We start from the raw sequence: 21,364 nt of genomic DNA, 5'->3' as shown, positions 1-21,364 counted from the left end.
ATAAGATTCACTTTGAGAATAATAAATACTACTATGGTATACTTTGACTTTCTTCGCATATGTATAACTAATATTGTAATAGCATGCTGTGCAATGTGATATATAATTATCATAGGTTTTTCTTTTTCTTAAATAATGTAATATAGTTATACGTATAAAGAAAGCTAAAGTATACATACTATGTATGTATATTGATGAACAGATTAATAAATTAAAACGATCAAAATTTTGTTGCAGTAAGATCCACTTTGAGAATAATAAATAAATACTACGTATGAATACTTTGGCTTCCTGTGCATACGTGTAATATTATAATAGCATGTTGCAATGCGAGATATATATTCATAAGTTTTATGAACATTATCAGAGAGAAATCACTGACATTATTATATTTTTGATTATATAGTTATGAAGTAAAACTTATAAATTCCTACGATTTTATCAAAAATGTAATAATGTCAGTGATTTCTCTCTGATAATGTTCATAAAACTTATGAATATATATCTCGCATTGCAACATGCTATTATAATATTACACGTGATTCAATGTGTTGAATAGCTTGAAATTTGTGAAACACGAATACCGAAAATAAATTTAAGCTATAATTATATAGTTATAATACCCCCTCCGTGGGGTATATATTTTGAAAGTCACAGTCACTTCTGAAGAGCGGCTTTCAAAATTAATTTATGATTTTCTCTGCACTGAGAAAAAAAAGTTGTTAATTTGACTAAATTCGTCCAACTAATTACTATTTCTTTGTATTTCTTTAATTGGAATATTTAACTATTTAAATCAAATATGCCTCATGTTAGATTTAATTATTTAATATGTCGTATTTACTTAAAATATTAAAATATTTCAATTAAAGAAATAGTAATTAGTTGGACGAATTTAGTCAAGTTAACAATTTTTTTTTTCTCGGTGTGAAGAAATTATACATATCTATAAGTTTATACATCCTATCATTCGCATTATGCAATATCTGACTGTCAATTTTATGTCATTGATTATTTTAATGAAATGTGCAATAAAAAGAAACGAGATATAGGATATTATAAAGATCAATGTGTTTATTCTTCTTTAAATATATAAATTTTAATTATTATATTAAATTTCAACTGCATGTTTATTTTTATTTTTAATTGCGTAGAATTTTATGAAAATTATATGTATTCTCCCATCAGTGATTTCCTTTTGCAAGCGCAAATAATTTGTAATAAATGTCAGTTAATTGGTTCACATCTTTTTCAAATTGATATTAAGAGATACGGTAGTGTCTCGCGCTAAGTCACGCACAATGACAAGGTACTCCGTGTATTTATACGCGCGTCGGCCAACTAAGAGTATCTGAGATTTTCAAATTTGAATAACGGCTGAAGCGATCGAGTTCTTATTAGACTTAACTTATAATCTTATAACTTTAATTAATCTTTAATTAATCTTAATCTTATAATTTTCAAAGTATACGAAATATATATTATATAAGACAAACAAAAAATATCTATACTTTTATCTATTATCTCTAACATCTATTACGTCTATTTACTTAAGAATACACGACGAGATCATCTCTCAATACGATATTACTTGCAAATTTCTTTCAAATTTATTACTTTTTACAGTACCAAAAAGAAGTTATGTAAGAGTTTATCGTTAAAAATAATATTCAAGTATAGTTCTGTAACTAGTTCTGTATTCTATTTGATTTTGTGTGATGAAAACAAATTGAAAACAAATTGTAATAATAAAGTATGTACGGTTATATATTAATGCCATTATGTTACCTGTGCTGGTGAAAAGACCTGTGCGAGCCAAGGATAAAACAAATTATACAAATAATTTTTTTCAAAGCGCTTGGTGCTGGTTAGTATCGTCTGAAATCATCAAATACATGTCAAGAGAAAAACATTAATTTATATTATATTACTCGATCTTTTAGATGCGCAAATAATTTATTTATTGTAGCGCAAATTTCTATCTAATCTCGGTCGAATATGTAGACATTTCCTCTACTTATCTTTTTAAGCTTTTAACCTTTTAACCTTTCTGTTTACGAGCAGAAATATTTTTGTGAAATGCAAGATTCCTAAATCTCACTAAATTGTAATGTCTATAGACAATTAAATTTCTTTTTTATTACCTTTAGATCATCTGGATGACGGATAGACACACAATACGTGAAGAAAATCCACAATTTAAAAATAGGATAATATTTATCAGATAGGCAACGCTTCAATTTCCATTGTTTTTCTGACAAATAAATTATAAATATCAATACAAAAATTTTGGTGGGATTAATTTTATTGTTATTTTATTACATTTTTACTCAGATATGTTGAAAATAAATAATTATTAATTATGATAATGATTTGCAAATGAATATTGCCGAAAAAAGACGCCTATATATGGCATATAGCTATGGATCATGGATTAATTTCGAAAGTCAGTCACTTTTGAAGAGCGGTTTCCGAAATTAATTTATGATTTTCTCTGAAAAAAGAATATATATCTATAAGTATATACATCCTTTCATTCACATTATGCAATATCTGATCATCAATTTTATGTCATTGATTATTTCAATGAAATGTGTAATGAAAAGAAACGAGATATAGGATATTATAAAGATCAATGTGTTTATTTTTTTTTAAATATATAAGTTTTAATTATTATATTAAATTAATATTATACTTTCATATGTCAAAGTCATAGTGATATTTTCCTATATTTTGGAACATTGTTTAATATTATCGTAAATGCATAAAGGTGAAAAAAAATCAATCGCGTGGAAGACGACTTAATTTTTATGATTGTTACTAAAGTAGTTTTTTTGTTAAAAGAATTATTATTCTATTATTTACATGCATATTTATATTATAAGAATTTTAATTTTCCTGTTTTAGTTGAAAGAAGGTATGAAAAATTTTATGATTTTCAAATTAATGGGAGCACCAATAAAAATGAAGAAAAATGCAGCACCTCATATTTTTGATTGTCAACCTAACCGTCGAACAGCTGCAAGTACTCACGACCGAGGTGCATTTAAAAAATTAAATAATAAAAGAATGATATCCGAAATACTATTTCATTGCGAAACTCATGAAACCAATGAAAATAGATCACCAAATGTTAAAAGTAACAATGAAATATTGTAGTTCCAAAAAAAGTATGCAGACAAAAAGAAATTTCAACAAATGAAAACTGTGCTTCGATAAGTTTTTCAATATTTACAGAGAATAATAAAATAAATGATGAAATTGATTTTTCAAATATACCGAGCAAGTCGGATAGTATTAATATTGAAAAAAGCAATGTAGTTCTATTAATCGTTACAGAAAAAGAAGGAGAAGTATTATTGCAATCGAATCACAAAATAGAAATTAATAAGAAGTGTACTTGGGATAAAGAAAACAAGAACACGAAGGTTTTTTTTAGAAGTAAAAAAATTCAATGCAATATAAAGTGCAGTACTGTTGAAGAAAGTTGCCAAACACTGCCTAATACTGTAAATAAAATGTGTTCACCCATTAATGTACCAACGGAGAGTGACAATAGCGGTGCAGTTGTAACCGATTTTTCCAAAACGATTACAACTGGTACTACTAGGAGCGAATATGAATCATGTCATGAAGATTATTTGCAGTATTGTGAAGAAAAAGACCTACAAGCAAAAAGAAGCGCTTTACATTTAACAAATTATTTTATTAGCACACAGACAAAACAATACATTGGAATTCCAAATGACTGGTTATGGATTGTTGATGAATTGCATAAACACAACTGTTTATCAACAGAAAATATAAAATTGACTTTGATGAAAATCAAACTGAATGACAATTTGGTAAGATTAGGTAACCAATTTGGAATCAGCACAGCAGGAGCATCAACAATTTTTCAAAATAGTGTACCAAAATTATGTCATTTCTTAAAAACTCTTATTTATTGTCCTCCTAGAGAAAGTGTTAAAATGGCATTATCTATACCGTTTCGTGCAAATTTTGCTCACGTTTATGGTATAATTGACTGTTTCGAAATTTAAATCGAGAAACCATCAAACGCTCTTCAACAGTCTTTAACATGGTCAGAATATAAAAAGTGCAATACATTGAAGTATTTAATATGTTGTACACCGGATGGATTTATTAATTTTATTTCTTCTGGTTATGGAGGTCGAGTAAATGATGTTGAGTTGTTTGAACAATGCGGTATAATGGATGTTTTGCCAAAATAATATGAAATTATGGCAGATCGTGGTTTTAAGCAGATTCAAACATCTTTAAATAAAATTCAGTACGAACTTATAAGACCTCCTAGTGTAAAAAGTGGAGGTAAATCGTCTAAGACAGAAGTAATGTTAACGAAGCGTATAGCAAGTTTAAGAATTCACGTAGATACGTAGAACGTATGATAAGAAGACTACGAGAATTTTCATTTTTGGAACCACATTCTACTTTAAACCATAACATCATGCCATACATAGATGATGTTGTTCGTATTGTAGCAGCTTTAATAAACCTCCAAGCACCTATTATAAGAACATAATAATTTATAATTATTAATATAAAATTATATTATACGAAAAATAAAAAACTAATTGTTCACATAACAAACTTTTTATTAATGCATATTTTATCTTAAAATAGAATTCATCAATTTACAATAAATATTTTTTTTCCAGAAACTGATAGCTTGTTCTGTTACAGCTGTAGTATAATCTTTATCATAATCTACCCAAACTGTTGTCACTTTTCTATTATTTTCGAAATCAGGATCAGCAACACAAAATAAACCCTTTTTTGTATTTGTAGCTAGTATTTGAAGATTTATTTGTGCTTTGCACTTAGAAGCTACTTTTTCTTTCGATGGAAATCGAGAAATAGCTTTGTCTGAATTTGAACACTTCACTTCCACAATAAAATCATTGCCCATAGCATCCGGAGAAGCTCTCAAAATCGGGTAATTTGACATTAAAAAAAGACCACAATTTTTCAGTTTTTGGCCTACTATTTTCTCAACTTTTTTAAGTACTTCTTTCTCAAGACATCTCTCTTTTTCCATTTCTTTTGTATCATATACTTTGGATGCGCCAGTGATCCGCTGTACAAGACTTCCATCTTCGGTGTTACAATTTGCAGCTTCATGTAATATTGAAGCAGTTATTCTACCGTAGAGAAGTTCGAACCATAAATGGCTGTTACTTCGCATTTTAGTTGCATTTTCCGCTTCAAAACATAATTCTTTTGACATTTTGGAAATACAAAATATTAAAAAATCATCTGCAGTTTTCATTCCACATGCTGAAAACTCAACAATCAGTCGATGCATTGACAATGAGTATAATCGGCGTTCCTTTAGTTCAAAGTGATGTTGCGATAACTGACTGTCAAGTTGCTTCTCTTTGGCTATTTTCACAATGTCCTGCAGAAATGTTGCGTTGTCAGGAAAATTTTCTATATTCTGTACTTCTTTTTTGTACAATTTCTTAGTTTCAATGTATTTTTAAGTTGCTCCAATAGTTGATTAAACAGCCTTTTTCCAATAACAAGCAACCTCTGTCGATGCTGGATTTTCTGTTCGTCTGTGGATCCTCATTAAAAAGGCTACCGAATATTTACAACCACCTAAAAATATAAATAATAACATTTACTAATATCTCGCAGTAATTTGCTTAAGTTTATATGCAAATATAAAATCAGTGTTGTCATCACATAAAGCATAAAAAGTCGAAATACTTGTTCAAACACCGTATTTAAATGAGAAGTGTTTATCCATAGGATATTACAGAACATCTTTTATATAATAAGAACATAGTTCTCATTCTTTTCATTCTTGATAAATATAACTTTAAACTTTTTTCGAATACTGCATGCAAGTTATAGTAAACATTGATTCTATATTTTGGTTCTGAGAATAATGAAACTATACCTAACGACGCTGCACAATCATGACATTCAACACTGAACACTTTCTCTTCTTCCTCATCCACGATTAAAGTTACTGAGTAACTTTAACTTCTTACTCGATGCTCCGGACAAATCCTTGCCTTCACAGTGCACTTTGAACTCTCTCGTTTTAGGCAGACATATCCTATTGCTGAATCTCCATATGTTTCTCGACATGCCCTGCATTTAAAATTATTTTGTACATTTAGGACTAATTGTTCAAACACTGATTAATAGATATATGTACTTTCAACAGACAATTAAAAACATAACCTTAAAATATACATAAAGCACACAGATCTTTGTATTTAAAAGTAGATATATATTTTAACTACGGATACAACAATTGAGTCTTAATATAAATTAATGAATTTCTTATTATGTATACTTACGCAGATGTTTTTACTCCTCGCATTTCGGCAGCATTAAAGCGGTCGTCTTCTTTAATAAATTGATACACCATTAGCGCATCAATTTTTGGCAGATTTGTTGAATTTGCCTTAACATATCCCGCTTCCATTTTACTCAGTTCGTTAACTACTATTTTTCTTTAAAAAGGGTCAAAAACGTTAACAATCTTCTTGTTCCCTGTATTATATCGACGTCTTAGTAACGAAGTGACGTCACGCACGAACTAACCAATAACGAAGCGTTTACAAGTCACGTGAAAATTTTAAATTTTAATCATCTTTCTTTCTTTATTTTAAATTATTTATTGTTGATGGAAAATCTTCAAAGTTTGGAAATAATTTTTTTATAATATATACTTTTGATTAAAAATAAAATTTATATAACATTTTTTTTTTATAATACTCTATTGTCTGAAAAATAACAAAATAAACGTTTTGTATATTAAAATATAAAAAATATAAATATTTTATAATAATACTTATAGCAGGGTTGTGCCGTAGATTTGAAAATTACGTCTACATGAATTGTTTACATGGACTTTTTTCATAGACAATGTAAACTATGTAAGTTTTATAAATTAGATGTCAGAATGCAAAAAAAAGAATGATTATATTATAAAATAGTTAATGTATCTATATAAGTGATTCTAGTAAAGTAAGACAGAAAAAAATGTAACGCTATTGTATAATAACTTTTTACGACTTACGTTTTTCTCTGCCTTATTTTACGTCCATGACTATGACAGACACCTTATCCCCTGTCATCAGTCTTTGGCTGCTTAGATTTCTATTTGTAATTATGTTTCAAGCATGAAACATAAAAAACGAAATATATGGAAAATCTTTGACAAACCATATTCCATAGATTATTCATTATTGACATAGATGACATGTTACACATAGTTTACATTGCGTAGACATAGACTATAATAGTTTATGGATAAATGCCCAACCCTGATTTATAGTAAGTAAAACATAAATATTTATAGTAATATTTTATATATATTTACAAAATATATATTATAATTGATTATATTTGATTATAATTGATTATAATTGATATATATCTAATAATAGAATTAATCATATTACAAATATATATTACAAAATATAATACAAAGATTAATATAAAATATAATTTACAATGTAATATAAAATAATTTATTACATGAAAATATTCGAAATATTCGTAAGACGTAAAACTCCGGATAAGCTACTTGGTAGCGTCACGGCCCCTGTACATAGGCAAACCATTGACAAGCCAGAAAGAAATTTTTTCATATACTTGGCGTCGCGACGCTACCGCATCGCTTGATAACGCAGAATCCACTAGAAATTTTTAGATTAGATATAGCTGATAAGCAAAGATTAATGCGATATTTACGATTAATGATCAATATGCAATTACAAAGCTTATTAAGTTTTAAATAATGAAAACATGTTTATATTATGACCAAAAGAGTCGTTAATAATGTTATCGATCGTTTTTCAATTTAGAAAATCCCCTCTCTCTCTCTCTCCCTATCTGTCTCTTCCTTCCTTTTACGCATACACTCCATCATACACACATCGCGTGTAGCAATCAGCTGATCGCAGCATCCGACAAGCGATGATCCGAAACAACTTTCGCTAAATTGACGTTATTTTAAGAAATACGTATTCCTGACGTAATTCTAAGACATTTCTTTCTTTACCAAAATTTTATATAAAGCATAATTTTATGTTATAAGATAAAATAGTTAGCGACTCATGCGGTGGTAGTCACGCGTTGGACGGTCAGCTGCGGCGCGTTGCGCCGCTCCTGCCTGTCTTTTGTACTCGACGCGTGATTTGCTAACTATTTTTGCTTATTACTCAAAAATTACGCTTCAATTCAAATTTTGGTAAAGGAAAAATCGTCTTAGAATTGTATCAGGAATACGTCATTTTAATGATGGAAGGTTGTTCTAAAACACCCTGTATGTCTAATTTTTTACGATTAAATAAATAATATACATGAACAAATAACAGCAGTGTAATAAAATGACACAATGGAAAACAGAAACAAAATGGTACAATAAGAAAAAAGGCATATATTACAATATATTTTAAACTTTATTTTAATTTAATTATTTAATTATTTTAATGTAAACTTGAAGAATATATTATATAATTATTTTGACATAAACTTAAAGAATATATATTAACACACGCAAATAATACAATGAAAAACAGAAACAAAATGGTACAATAAGAAAAAAATGCTTATATTACAATATACTTTAAACTTAAATATTTTTTAAACTTATTTATTTTAATTTAATTATTTAATTATTTTAACGTATACTTAAAGAATATATATTAACACTCAAATTACTTCTGCTTCTTCTAAAACTTGTTCCTAATGTTCCTGAAACAAAAAAAATATTAATATTAATATATTTTAATTTAATATAAAAATTTTATTATATAATATTATAAAAATAATAAAAATCAAATATTATTTGTCTTATTTGTACATGTTTTCTTACAATCTTTGTACTACCGAATACGATAATATCAGTTTTGTCTAAATGATCTTATTTTAAATAAGCTAAAATAATTATTTTTGATTTCTTTAAAACAAATTTTAATCATTTTTTACAGTTTTGCAAATAAAATTTATAATATTGTATAGTGTATACAGTAACTCAAAAATTATAAGAAAACATGTATAACATGTGTACGGTTAAACAAAAATCGATTATTTTACTCATCAAAAAACAATGAATAAAATAAAATAACTTCTGATTTCAATTTCATATTTTTCATTTGTATGTATACAAAGTGCTCTCGAAATTTTGACATTTATACAGTGCGAAACTATTATATATATATATATATATATATATATATATATATATATATATATATATATAAAATGCGCTTATATGAAGGAAAGAAAATATTTAAAAATTATTTTATTCATATTTATAATGTAAAAATAATAGTAAACAATTATATATATAACAACATATATATTTTATTAATAATATTAACGTTAGAACATTTTAATATTGTTTACTATTATTTTTACAACATTATAAATATGAATAAAATAATTTTTAAATATTTTTTTTCCTTCATATAATCGCATTTTTGAAATGCGTATGAGCACATATGATAGATTTAAATAAATAAATAAAAAAATCTCGACAAACTGCGGGGATCCGAACTCTGATCTACGGCGTGAGAAATTGAACGCTTTCCATTTAACCACTTTATCGTTAGAAATGAGATGAAAATTTAATCGTTACTTATCTTACATACTTGTATTGCTTCTTACGTTTTTAATACTTTTATTGCAAAGGTAATAAAAAGAGGGAAAAAATTGTTTAATACAGATATATGTTATACATTACGTAGAAGGTAAAATATTTTTTAAATATTTTTTATTGTACGTAACATTTAACGAAGATAAAAATATTATACAAAATAAGTTATTTTATATGTATAAGAATTATCTTAAAAAAATTATTTTGTTTTCTAGAATTGTTTTATCGAGATTTACTTTAATAATACATTTATATGCGGGACGTATTAGTGAATTTACAATTATGGATGTAGCACGGACTCACACCAAACGGTGGTTTACCATGCCATCGAAAGTGGAAGTGGCTATGTAATTCCAAGCGGCTGTAAAATGGACGTAGAGGCGCTGCTGTACGGGACCGAAAAGCTATCGTACGGAAAACTCCGGGATGGCCGCTCTCAGGCTTCTCTCTGTTAATAGTATCTCGTCGGTGGCAGAAACCAGAAAACTATCGTGCATGGCCGTGTGACGAGTATTCGTCGGAGCCAACAGCCAACCCCTATACAAAGAAGAAGAAGACTATCGTGTGTCTCTCAATAACTCATGGCATAACGTGATGCAACGGTGTTCGCAACATCTCAAAGTTTAAATAGAAATAAACAAGAGTATTATTAATTAGACAGTTCGAAATATAGCTGATATCTTGGCCACGCCAGTTTGATTTTTCAGAATTTACTGCAAAAATGTCAATAATATTTACACCGACGAATCAAATAAGACTGACGAACGTTGCTGTCGTTCGCATGAAGAAAGGTGGCAAGCGATTTGAAATTGCCTGTTACAAGAATAAAGTAATATCCTGGAGAAATAAATTGTAAGTCTTTGTGTATCAATAAATAGATTGCGGCTGATAAAGATATTTCTATTTATCTATACATATGTAACCTCATTTATATAATTTCTTTTCTCACATATTCACATAAGAATACTTTATATATATCATATGATTTATATTATCATATGTTACTTATAATTTTAACAATTTTATCTGCGAAACTATCTTATTTCATTATCTTCTCTGTTTTTTATCTGTTATATTAGTTTACATTTTGATATCTTTCCATTAATGTCTATTAAGTTAATATCTATAGTTCAAATAAGTAATAGCACATCATTTATCTCTAACCAGCTGCTTTTCAGAGTATCTTTTATTATCTAAGATCTTTTATCATGCAGAAATAAACGTGACATTGTTTATTATTTCTTTCTGAAATATATTCTAGAGAAAAAGATATTGATGAAGTACTGCAAACGCATACAATATTCACTAATGTATCAAAGGGTCAGGTGGCAAAGAAGGAAGATCTCATAAAAGCTTTTGGCATTGACAATCAGACTGAAATATGTAAACAGATTCTTGCCAAAGGTGAGCTCCAAGTTTCTGATAAAGAAAGGCATTCAGCTTTAGACTCCATGTTCAAAGATATTGCCACAACAGTTGCTAGTAAATGTATAAATCCAGAAACTAAACACCCATATCCAGTTTCCATGATCGAGAATGCCATGAGAGAGGAAATACATTTTTCTGTTAAACCTAATCGGAATGCCAAACAACAGGCACTAGATGTCATTTTGCAATTAAAAGAAGTGATGCCTCTGGAACGTGCCCAAATGCGGCTTAGGATTGTCATCCCAGAAAAAGAAGCAAGAAAATTGAAAGACAAAGTCATTAGATTAATAACTAAATTGGAAAATGAGAAGTGGGACAATAGATCATTAACAATAATTTGCTTAATTGATCCAGGACAATATAGAGGAATAGATGAATTGATACGATCAGAAGCAAAGGGTACTGCTTTATTAGAGTTAGTTAATTTAAATGAAGTAATCGAAGGAGAAGAACTCTTAACATAAATAGTAAATAATTTACTTTCTTTTAATCAACTATTGTTTATAAAGATTCTAATTTATTAAGTGTAATTCAATATATGTTGATACAATTCTTTCTTAATAATAATATAGTTATAGTTAATAAAGTAATTTGCTTTTGTATATTTACAAATCTTATTTATAAGTAAATTCTATCTACATATACAGGGTGTCCCATTTTAATCTCCTCAGGCAAATATCTCAAAAACCAAGCCCGGAAGAGAAAAATGTTTCAGACAAAAGTTGTTTGGTTTCGAGGGAGCCGTAAGATGGTACCATTGGTTTGACCTTGGAAAATCATTTGAAAGTTATAAAAAATAAAATATTTTGTAAAATATTAATTAGTGCCAAAAAAAACAAATGATTGTTTAAAAAAATACATTGTAAATAATTTTCTTAAAAACAATTTTTTTTTATTCTAATTGATTTGTCTCATTATTCTATACATAGAAGTATTACGGTAAGATTATCAAAAACTAAATATTTTACGAGATATTTAATTTTTTATATGAAAATATGTCAGATTAAAATATAAAATAACTTAAAAAGTACTTAATAAAAAAATACTTTATTATAATGTTTTGGAAAGCTCTCGATGTCAGCTACAAGAATACTAAATGAAAATTGGGGGTTTCTATTTAAGATTTTAAAGTTGACCTTCACATGACCTTCAAATGATTTTCCAAGGTCAAATCATTGTCACCATCTTATGGCCCCCTCGAAACCAAACAACTTTTGTTTGAAACATTTTTCTCTTCCGGGCTTGGTTTTTGAGATATTTGCCTGAGGAGATTAAAATGGGACACCCTGTATATGTCATACAGCTAATAGCTATCATGATACTATTATTTTGATAAAATTGCAATAAATATTTTTTTATTGAGATTGCAGCTATAATAATTACAGTATACTTTTCTTATTTATAACTATTTGTATTCTGTTTGAAACTGTCAATTTAAGATATATGTATTACGATACATATCTAATCTCTGCAAAATATATATTGAGTAATAAGCAATGTAGGCATTTGAAAACAAATGAAGTAATTAATTACAGTATCAGGATGCTAGTCATTCTTTATAGTTATGCTTTAATTGTCATATAGAGCTGTTGACTATCTATATATTTTTAGTGCAAAAAGAATCATTGTAAATCCTACAAAAATTTCTAGATCTCAGTCCTTTTATTTCTCCTCTGCCAGTTCCGCTCTTGGAATATAAATATTCTCTGTACGTTGATCACATTTAGCTGCTATGCGTGATACTGTTAATAAGAAGTCTGATAATCTATTCAAATACGTTTGTGCCTCTTTATCCAAAGCACCATCTCGCACTAGTGTTGTAATACTTCTCTCTGCTCGCCTACATACTGTTCGTGCAACGTGTAAGGAGGCACATGCTTTGCCACCGCCCTAATATAAAATTATTAGATAGCAGAATTAAAAAAATAAAAATATGAGAAACAATTTTATAATATCTAAATACGTACTGGAATGATGTAATCCTCTGGAGGTGGGAGTTGATTCGCATATTCGAGAATCCATTCTTCGAGGTCTTTGGTATGCTTGCTTTCAAAGGATCTGGTTTTCCCAGGTACCGACTTCGATATGGCATGGCTTAAATCGAATAAAATCATTTGCACTCTCTTAAGCTTATCGACGTACGGATGTGCAACCTTCCCATCGCAGGCAAATTCTCTCGCCAATCCTATGTAAGAGGACAGCTCGTCGGTCGCTCCGAGAGCGTTGAAAATCATATCGTCCTTCGGCTTCGTGTCTCCGGCATCTGTGATTGTCAGTCCGGAATCACCGTCCCGTGAAAATACCGCTACCTCAGCTACGTTTGACGTTGTAGTGCCGCTGCAACGATGTCATCGTCGAGTTAATTAACAATTACATCTAACTTTAATATAATATTTTTTACTGTATATCGCGTAATGTGTGATACTTATTCGTTATTCAATTACAACGTAACATATAATTCATGCCGCGCGACGTATTTTGAGGTTATAAGGGGATTTAAATGTACACCTGTGTCTCACAGATACACACTGCACTCCGTTTTTGTATATAAAAGTGGACTTTCTCCATACGTTTCGGATTAATTCCATCTTGCGTTTCGATTACGGTTTAATCAATCCTATTAATGCAATATGCGTTGATCCTCGATATTTTGTCAGGCGCTAGTGACATGTAACATTACTGAACCACAGATTAAAAGACAGATAGCCAAAGGCCCGGATGAAGGTGAGACACCGGTAATAAATTAGTGCTGGAAGTTCATATTTTTTAATAATTAATAGCTCAAATGATTGCTCCTTAATTGCTCCGTCAGAATCCACAATTGCTTCCCTTTTAAAATTAATAGTTTTTGAAATATTTACAAAAAACGTAAAATTTATTATTTTCACTCAAAAACATATTTCCAATAGTTTTTTGCAACTATATCCAGCATGAAACGATTGCTCCCTAATTGCTCCATATTGCTCCATCATTATTTTCATGATTTATTGCATGACTAAAACTTTTTTACATGCAATGGTCTTAAGTCCGTATTAGACTATGAATTGAAAATTAATGATTAAATATTGGAATTTGACTAATTAGAATAAAAGGAACTAAAATTTCTTTGTCTTGATTGGTCAAATTTCAATCTTCAATTTACGATCTCAATCTTCAATGCGTAGTCTGATTCGAGCTTTAAGGCTGATATTACATTCATACGACAAAATGTTTGTGTGTCGGATATATCAATTGGCAATCAGATAGAGAATTTTTAGAATCTCGATAAAGACTCTAGAAATTTTCTATTCTATAGCCAATCGCTACGTCCGATAAATTTAATGTTAATTTCAAAAGAGTACGCATTCTCAACACTCATTAATACGCAGTATGACATCAAAAACTATATGCATTGCTCAAGAAGGACCAGCAAATGCCTTAAGCCCGTATCAGACTTATGCATTGAGATTGAAATTTAATCAATTAGGACAAGGAAATTTTAGTTCCTTTTATTCTGATTGGTCAAACTTCAATCTTCAATACGTAGTCTGATACGAGCTTAAGGCATTTACGGGCATAACGACGAGCCAAGACTACACTTAAAGCCCGTATCAGACTACTCATTGAAAAAGAAAGATTGAAGATTAAAGATTAAAATTTGACTAATCAGAACAAAAAGGATTAAAATTTTTTTATTCTGATTGGTCAAATTTTAATCTTGAATCTTGAATCTCAATTTTCAATGCGTAGTCTGATACGGGCTTAAGTTAATCTTAAATATGAAGCAATTAAGGAGCAATCGTTTTATGTTGGATATATTGGCAGTAGATTACGGAAAATATGTTTTTACAAGAAAATAATTGTTTTTTTTGCTAATATATCATAAAAAGATTAATTATACAAATGGAGCGATCGCGAATATCATCATAGAGCAAGCGAGGTGCAATTATTCTACCAAAAAATCAATAAGAAACATTGATTAAACTCTTTGAGTAGTAGTTAGATGTAGTTATAAACAATAGAGCTGTTATATTATTTTTAAATATTTTCGCCGTTGGCTGCTGAGTCATATAGTTCCGATAGGAGGCCGATAGGTGGCGACGGTGTCGCTTGGAAAATGATTAATTTGTTAATATTTGATAAAAAATGCAATAAATTATAAAAATAATGATGGAGCAATATGGAGCAAATAATGAAGGAGCAATCGTTTCATGTTGAATATAGTTGCAAGAAACTATTGGAAATATGTTTTTTTAGTGAAAATGATAAATTTTACGTTTTTTGTAAATATTTCAAAAACTATTAATTTTAAAAGGGGAGCAATTGTGGATTCTGACAGAGCAATTAAGGAGCAATCGTTTGAGCTGTTAATTATTCAAAAATATGAACTTCCAGCGTCAACTTATTTCCGGTAGGCGAGACTGGGATTTCCGTGCAACACACTTTGCCCCTTACCGACTCATTTTGCCCCTGGTTTGAGTCTGGGCTAAACTCCGTTGACTTTGCCCCTGGTGCGAGTCCAGGCTAATTCATCATGAGACGACGAAATGTGAAAGAGGCTTGCCTCTTATTGTCTCGCTCGCTCCTGAGATAATGATAAGAGTGAGCGAGTCAATGACAAGAGTGAGCGAGAGAAGAGTAGCAACGTGCAAAGAAGATTCGAGGATCATGATCGAGCTTTTATGAATGCTGCTTTTTCTCTTTCGCTCACTCCTGTGATCGTCTCGCTCACTCATATTATTGTCTTATTATCAGAAACGAGAGAGACAATAATAAAAGCAAGTAAGAAAAAGAACGGCAAAGGCTAGATCTTCGAGTCTTATTCTTTGGACGTTGCAATTTTTTTCTTGCTTGCTTCTGTGATTGTTTCATTCCTATATTGGCTGCGTTTAGTAGAAAAAGCAGCTTTGCAACTGTTGTAAAATTCTTTAATATGATTGATTGTTGCCCTTAATTCCTGTCGGATCTAAATGTATAAACCAGTGCTGGGATTTACTTGCACATTTCGGCCCGATTCTGTAGCTTACGCCTACTGCCCCCTACTCCTCGCTCGCGCGTTAGCAACGGGTCGCCAGATACGCGTAACTAAGGAGCGCGACGCTACGTCTCAGGAATGTCCGCATGTAAAAATGTCTAAATGCCCTAACCCTAAATATAACGATAAGACTTATTAAATAATTAAATCAATATATTATATATTCCGTTTATATAATTTACATACTTTTGTGATACTTTATTCAAAGCTTTCTCTTAACCCGATTTAGAATTATATCAATTTATAACGTTAAAATATATGTAATTTATTTTTGCGTACATTAAAATCATATTATCGATAATGTCACAAAATATACTCGTAATAAATAATTATAATATAGAACGATTGCAATAAAATTATAATTACGAGACAATAGACTTCCACATCACCCATGAGGTACTATTGTTAATGCGTTTTTTTTTTAAGTGGTTTCCCCAGTAGGCCTATTCCACTAAAGAAGAATAATCCGTTCGCGTACATATATATATGGAAAAATTATATAAAAGATAAAAAATAAAAGAAAAAAAGAAGAGAACAATCGCGTAAACATCAAGTTGATTTTCTAAGCCGTTTATGTGAATTTACAAGGGATAAAATATCTACGGGAATATTAGATGAACTAGAGCGCATCAAAGAAGATAATGATGTATCGCTCAAACAACAACGTTTATCTGTTTTCGTATATTTTAATTTTGAAAAAGAACATTCACATAAATACGTAGAACCGAACATAGAAAAAATTCGAAGACCAAATTTTATAAGTTCGGGATACTTTGATGAATCTAAAATCTTAAAGAATTCAACACTTTTTTCTGGCCGCGGTTTAAGAGACAGATCATTTTGAAAATCGCAAAGTTCTGCCTGAAGTTCTATATTTTGTTCTTCAATCGGAACAAGAAGAGGATTCTCAAAAAGAATTAGATCTTTTCTAAGCAATTCGAAATCATTAAACCGCATATCAAACTGGGTTATTAAAGAATTAATTAAATGAAGTTGTTTCTGAAAATTACAATCTTTGCCGTATTCTTCGAAAAGAATTTGGCAAGATGGATAAAAGTAAAAATTATTTTTTTCTAAATGATTTTTAAATAACAGTAATTTTCTACGGAATGAGTCGATATGACTAACTAAGTCTGATATCGTTTGGTTGGCCTTTTGCAGCTTCAAATTTAAATTATTTAAATGAGAAGTTAAATCTGTAATAACAGCTAACTCAGAAAGAAAATCTAGATCTTCGAAAAAGGATTTAAATTCGTCATAATTTATAGACATTTCTTGCAAGAAAAGGAAGATTTCTTTTCTTATTGCAAAGAATTTCTCTAGAGATTTCTCTGCGCTAAGCCATCGAACTTCGGAATGTAAAGGTATATCTCTATAAATTGCATTATGCTCTTCGAGAAAGGATTGGAACTTTCTGTTTATTTCTATAATGTCTTTCGATCAAAAATTTTTAAGAAATGGGAGAATAATTTTTTCGCACATATTCGTAATAGAACAGTTTGTCTTTTATGTGGTTATAAACCTTCTCGTGTTAAAAAATTTTTGATCGAAAGACATTATAGAAATAAACATTTCAATGAATATGCAAAATATAACTGTGATGAAAAGATTAATTTAATAAATAGTTTAAAATTAGTATATGAAGAAGGTTATAGTGATAACACAAATTTTGAAATCGATAATAATGCTGTATCTTCCGAAAAAGCAGTCACTGCATCATATGCTATTTCACATTTAATCGCTAAACATTCTAAGCCGTTTACTGAAGGTGAATTTGTAAAGGAATGCCTCATAGAAGCTGTAAAATCATTTGGAAATTCTTTAACTCTTGCAGAAGCTACTAGTATACCGTTAAATAAAAAAACAGTAGCAGCAAGAGTTACTCACATCGCTTATTCCATAGAAGAAAAATTAAAAGACTTATTAGCAACGTGCTCGTATTTTTCGTTGTGCCTCGATGAAAGCACCGATAATCGACATGTGAGCCAGTTGAGTATTTTTGCTCGAATCGTACAAAACGATTTTTCATATGTCGAGGAGCTTTTAAATTTTGTACCATTACATGGCACAACAACCGGGATAGATATTTTTAGAGCCGTTGAACAAACCTTAGAAAAATTTAATATCGATTTTTCTAAATGTTCGGCTATCGTAACTGATGGTGCGAAAGCAATGACAAGTTCGAAAATTGGATTCTTCGGCCAAATAAAGCAGCAAAATTTAAAATTCCCCCTTATTCATTGTATAATTCACCAGGAAGCATTATGTGGGAAAGCGATTAAATTGTGTACTGCAATGCAGATAGTTACTAAAATTATTAATGCAATAAAAGGCGGACACAAATTTCTGAATCACAGAAAGTTCCAATCCTTTCTCGAAGAGCATAATGCAATTTATAGAGATATACCTTTACATTCCGAAGTTCGATGGCTTAGCGCAGGGAAATCTCTAGACAAATTCTTTGCAATAAGAAAAGAAATCTTCCTTTTCTTGCAAGAAATGTCTATAAATTATGACGAATTTAAATCCTTTTTCGAAGATCTAGATTTTCTTTCTGAGTTAGCTGTTATTACAGATTTAACTTCTCATTTAAATAATTTAAATTTGAAGCTGCAAAAGGCCAACCAAACGATATCAGACTTAGTTAGTCATATCGACTCATTCCGTAGAAAATTACTATTATTTAAAAATCATTTAGAAAAAAATAATTTTTACTTTTATCCATCTTGCCAAATTCTTTTCGAAGAATACGGCAAAGATTGTAATTTTCAGAAACAACTTCATTTAATTAATTCTTTAATAACCCAGTTTGATATGCGGTTTAATGATTTCGAATTGCTTAGAAAAGATCTAATTCTTTTTGAGAATCCTCTTCTTGTTCCGATTGAAGAACAAAATATAGAACTTCAGGCAGAACTTTGCGATTTTCAAAATGATCTGTCTCTTAAACCGCGGCCAGAAAAAAGTATTGAATTCTTTAAGATTTTAGATTCATCAAAGTATCCCGAACTTATAAAATTTGATCTTCGAATTTTTTCTATGTTCGGTTCTACGTATTTATGTGAATGTTCTTTTTCAAAATTAAAATATACGAAAACAGATAAACGTTGTTGTTTGAGCGATACATCATTATCTTTTTTGATGCGCTCTAGTTCATCTAATATTCCCGTAGATATTTTGTAACGGTAGGACCGTTACTACGGGCCTGACCTGTTGTATCCAACAAATATATATATGTCTATACACGGCTTGCTTACTCACCCAGCCCTACCTGTCCCGCCGCCGCCTCTCTCAGCATGCGCTCTCGCTCACCGACACACACGCTCTCGCTCTGCATGCGCTCTCGCTTCTCGACTCGCCCTATCTCTCTCGCGGTCCCCACGCGGAATCAACCCCACTCCCGGGCCGACAGGATAGTGGGAGGCCCCGGCCGGGTATATAAGCCCGGCCGGCCGAGGAATCGAGACCGGATCCTGTCCTGCCATCCAGCTCCTAACACTGATCTAACCAGTACCTAACACCTCTTAGGGCAGAGGTTGTACTCAGCCCCGCCGGGTTGAACCGGCTCTCTATACCTCGGGCCAAGGTTGTACTTGGCCCCGTCGGGTTGAACCGACTCCTGTCTCGACCGCTCCACGGGCTGAGGTTGCACTCAGCCCCGCCGGGTTGGACCGACTCCTACCTACCGCGGGCCGAGGTTGTACTCAGCCCCGTCGGGTTGAACCGACTTCCGTTGCCAAGGCAGTGTTCGACGTGACACTCGAGCCTGCCGGCAATACCTCGCCACCTAACCCGATCGTAGCGCATAAGTGCATGTACCGACCGCGTTGTAAATAGTAGTCGCACGATAGAGATAAGTCCACTAGTTCTAAGTCTCGTAGTTATAGACCTGCTAGTCTTAAGGCCTGTTAGTACTAAGTCCGCTAGTTGTAACCGCATCCTAGTAATAAGACCTGTCTAGTACTAAGTCCGCTAGTTATAAGACCTGTTAGTAATAAGCCCTGTCTAGTACTAAGTCCGTTAGTTATAAGGCCTGTTTGTAATAAGTCCTCTAGTTTTAATCACGCAGTTAGCGCCTGTAAATAAGACCGGGAACGATTACCCGCCGAGCCTGTCTTACGCTTCTCACCGCTTTGCAACCATCGCTTTGCGCCTCCGCTTTGCGTCCCGCATCCTGCTACCAGCAGGCACCGCTCCACGCACGACACCGCCCGGCCCGGCACGCTGTATCTATCTTTCTCTCACTGAATAAAGTATCGTTTCAACCCTTTACTGTGTCTCGTAAATTTGAGTCTCTCCTTCTCTCGAACCCGGACACCGACGAGCCGATCCGAGCGTCGAGCGAGGTGACCGCGTTACAATTTTATCCCTTGTAAATTCACATAAACGGCTTAGAAAATCAACTTGATGTTTACGCGATTGTTCTCTTCTTTTTTTCTTTTATTTTTTATCTTTTATATAATTTTTCCATATATATATGTACGCGAACGGATTATTCTTCTTTAGTGGAATAGGCCTACTGGGGAAACCACTTAAAAAAAAAAGCATTAACAATAGTACCTCATGGGTGATGTGGAAGTCTATTGTCTCGTAATTATAATTTTATTGCAATCGTTCTATATTATAATTATTTATTACGAGTATATTTTGTGACATTATCAGTAGTGTATCTAGGCCGGTTCTAAGCCATGGTCCTCTGAGGGGGGGTGAGGGGCGAGGGGAAACCGGCGGGGGAGGGGGGTGACGTCACGGGGGAGGGGGAGGGGGTGACGTCACCGTGGGGAGGGGGTGACGTCACGGGGGAGGGGGTGACGTCACGGGGGAGGGAGATGACGTCACGGGGAGGGGGTGACGTCACGGGGGAGGGGGTTGACGTCACGGGGGGATGACGTCGGGGGGGGGGGGTGACGTCACGGGGGTGAGTATGACGTCACGGGGGGTGGGAATGACGTCATGGGGTGGGAATGACGTCACGGGGGTGACCGCGGCGGAACGGTAGGCGCGGGGTCCGCGGAGAGGGGGAGGGGACCGCGGCGGAACGGTAGGCGCGGGGTCCGCGGAGAGGGGGAGGGGACCGCGGCGGAACGGTAGGCGCGGGGTCCGCGGAGAGGGGGAGGGGGACCGCGGCGGAACGGTAGGCGCGGGGTCCGCGGAGAGGGGGAGGGGGACCGCGGCGGAACGGTAGGCGCGGGGTCCGCGGAGAGGGGGAGGGGGACCGCGGCGGAACGGTAGGCGCGGGATCCGCGGAGAGGGGGAGGGGACCGCGGCGGAAC

At 32.3% G+C, this 21,364-nt stretch overlaps 2 protein-coding genes and 1 long non-coding RNA gene across 4 annotated transcripts; 1 reads left to right on the top strand and 2 right to left on the bottom strand.

Annotated features, from left to right (window-relative positions):
* Positions 1-4,701: 4,701 nt before the first annotated feature.
* LOC138943206 (uncharacterized) lies at positions 4,702-6,532 on the bottom strand. The gene is made up of 3 exons (XR_011448428.1): positions 6,339-6,532; positions 5,930-6,126; positions 4,702-5,625 (listed from the first exon to the last, which is right to left on the bottom strand). It is a non-coding gene; the product is annotated as an uncharacterized lncRNA (long non-coding RNA).
* A 3,516-nt stretch (positions 6,533-10,048) lies between these two features.
* On the top strand, positions 10,049-12,512 carry Sbds (SBDS ribosome maturation factor). Of its 2 annotated transcripts, XM_070313770.1 has the most exons (4): positions 10,049-10,501; positions 10,911-11,053; positions 11,171-11,544; positions 11,749-12,512. In XM_070313770.1, the coding sequence occupies exons 1-3, from the start codon at positions 10,371-10,373 to the stop codon at positions 11,539-11,541; spliced, it is 645 nt and encodes a 214-aa protein (XP_070169871.1). In that variant the 5' UTR covers positions 10,049-10,370; the 3' UTR covers positions 11,542-11,544; positions 11,749-12,512. The 2 variants fall into 2 exon arrangements, with proteins under 2 accessions (XP_070169871.1, XP_070169870.1); XM_070313769.1 differs by having other exon boundaries at positions 10,911-11,544; positions 11,749-12,502.
* On the bottom strand, positions 11,580-13,689 carry LOC138943186 (corrinoid adenosyltransferase MMAB). The gene is made up of 3 exons (XM_070313771.1): positions 13,586-13,689; positions 13,045-13,414; positions 11,580-12,967 (listed from the first exon to the last, which is right to left on the bottom strand). The coding sequence occupies exons 1-3, from the start codon at positions 13,663-13,665 to the stop codon at positions 12,740-12,742; spliced, it is 678 nt and encodes a 225-aa protein (XP_070169872.1). The 5' UTR covers positions 13,666-13,689; the 3' UTR covers positions 11,580-12,739.
* Between the last annotated feature and the right edge of the window lie 7,675 nt (positions 13,690-21,364).

Source organism: Polyergus mexicanus, unplaced genomic scaffold (assembly GCF_030449975.1).
Source record: "Polyergus mexicanus isolate NDT 795.1 unplaced genomic scaffold, iyPolMexi1.0 SCAF_25, whole genome shotgun sequence".
Taxonomy (NCBI): domain Eukaryota; kingdom Metazoa; phylum Arthropoda; class Insecta; order Hymenoptera; family Formicidae; genus Polyergus; species Polyergus mexicanus.
Note: the sequence above shows the minus strand (reverse complement) of the source record. Positions and strands in the feature narration are given on the sequence as shown.

Excerpts from the sequence above, each read along its gene's own strand:
- Sbds (XM_070313769.1), top strand. The coding sequence starts at position 10,371 with ATGTCAATAATATTTACACCGACGAATCAAATAAGACTGACGAACGTT. Across the intron at positions 10,502-10,910 it reads ATATCCTGGAGAAATAAATT|AGAAAAAGATATTGATGAAG; the intron begins GTAAGTCTTTGT and ends AATATATTCTAG.
- LOC138943186 (XM_070313771.1), bottom strand. The coding sequence starts at position 13,665 with ATGGAATTAATCCGAAACGTATGGAGAAAGTCCACTTTTATATACAAA. Across the intron at positions 13,415-13,585 it reads TGTGTATCTGTGAGACACAG|CGGCACTACAACGTCAAACG; the intron begins GTGTACATTTAA and ends ACATCGTTGCAG. Across the intron at positions 12,968-13,044 it reads CAGAGGATTACATCATTCCA|GGCGGTGGCAAAGCATGTGC; the intron begins GTACGTATTTAG and ends ATTTTATATTAG.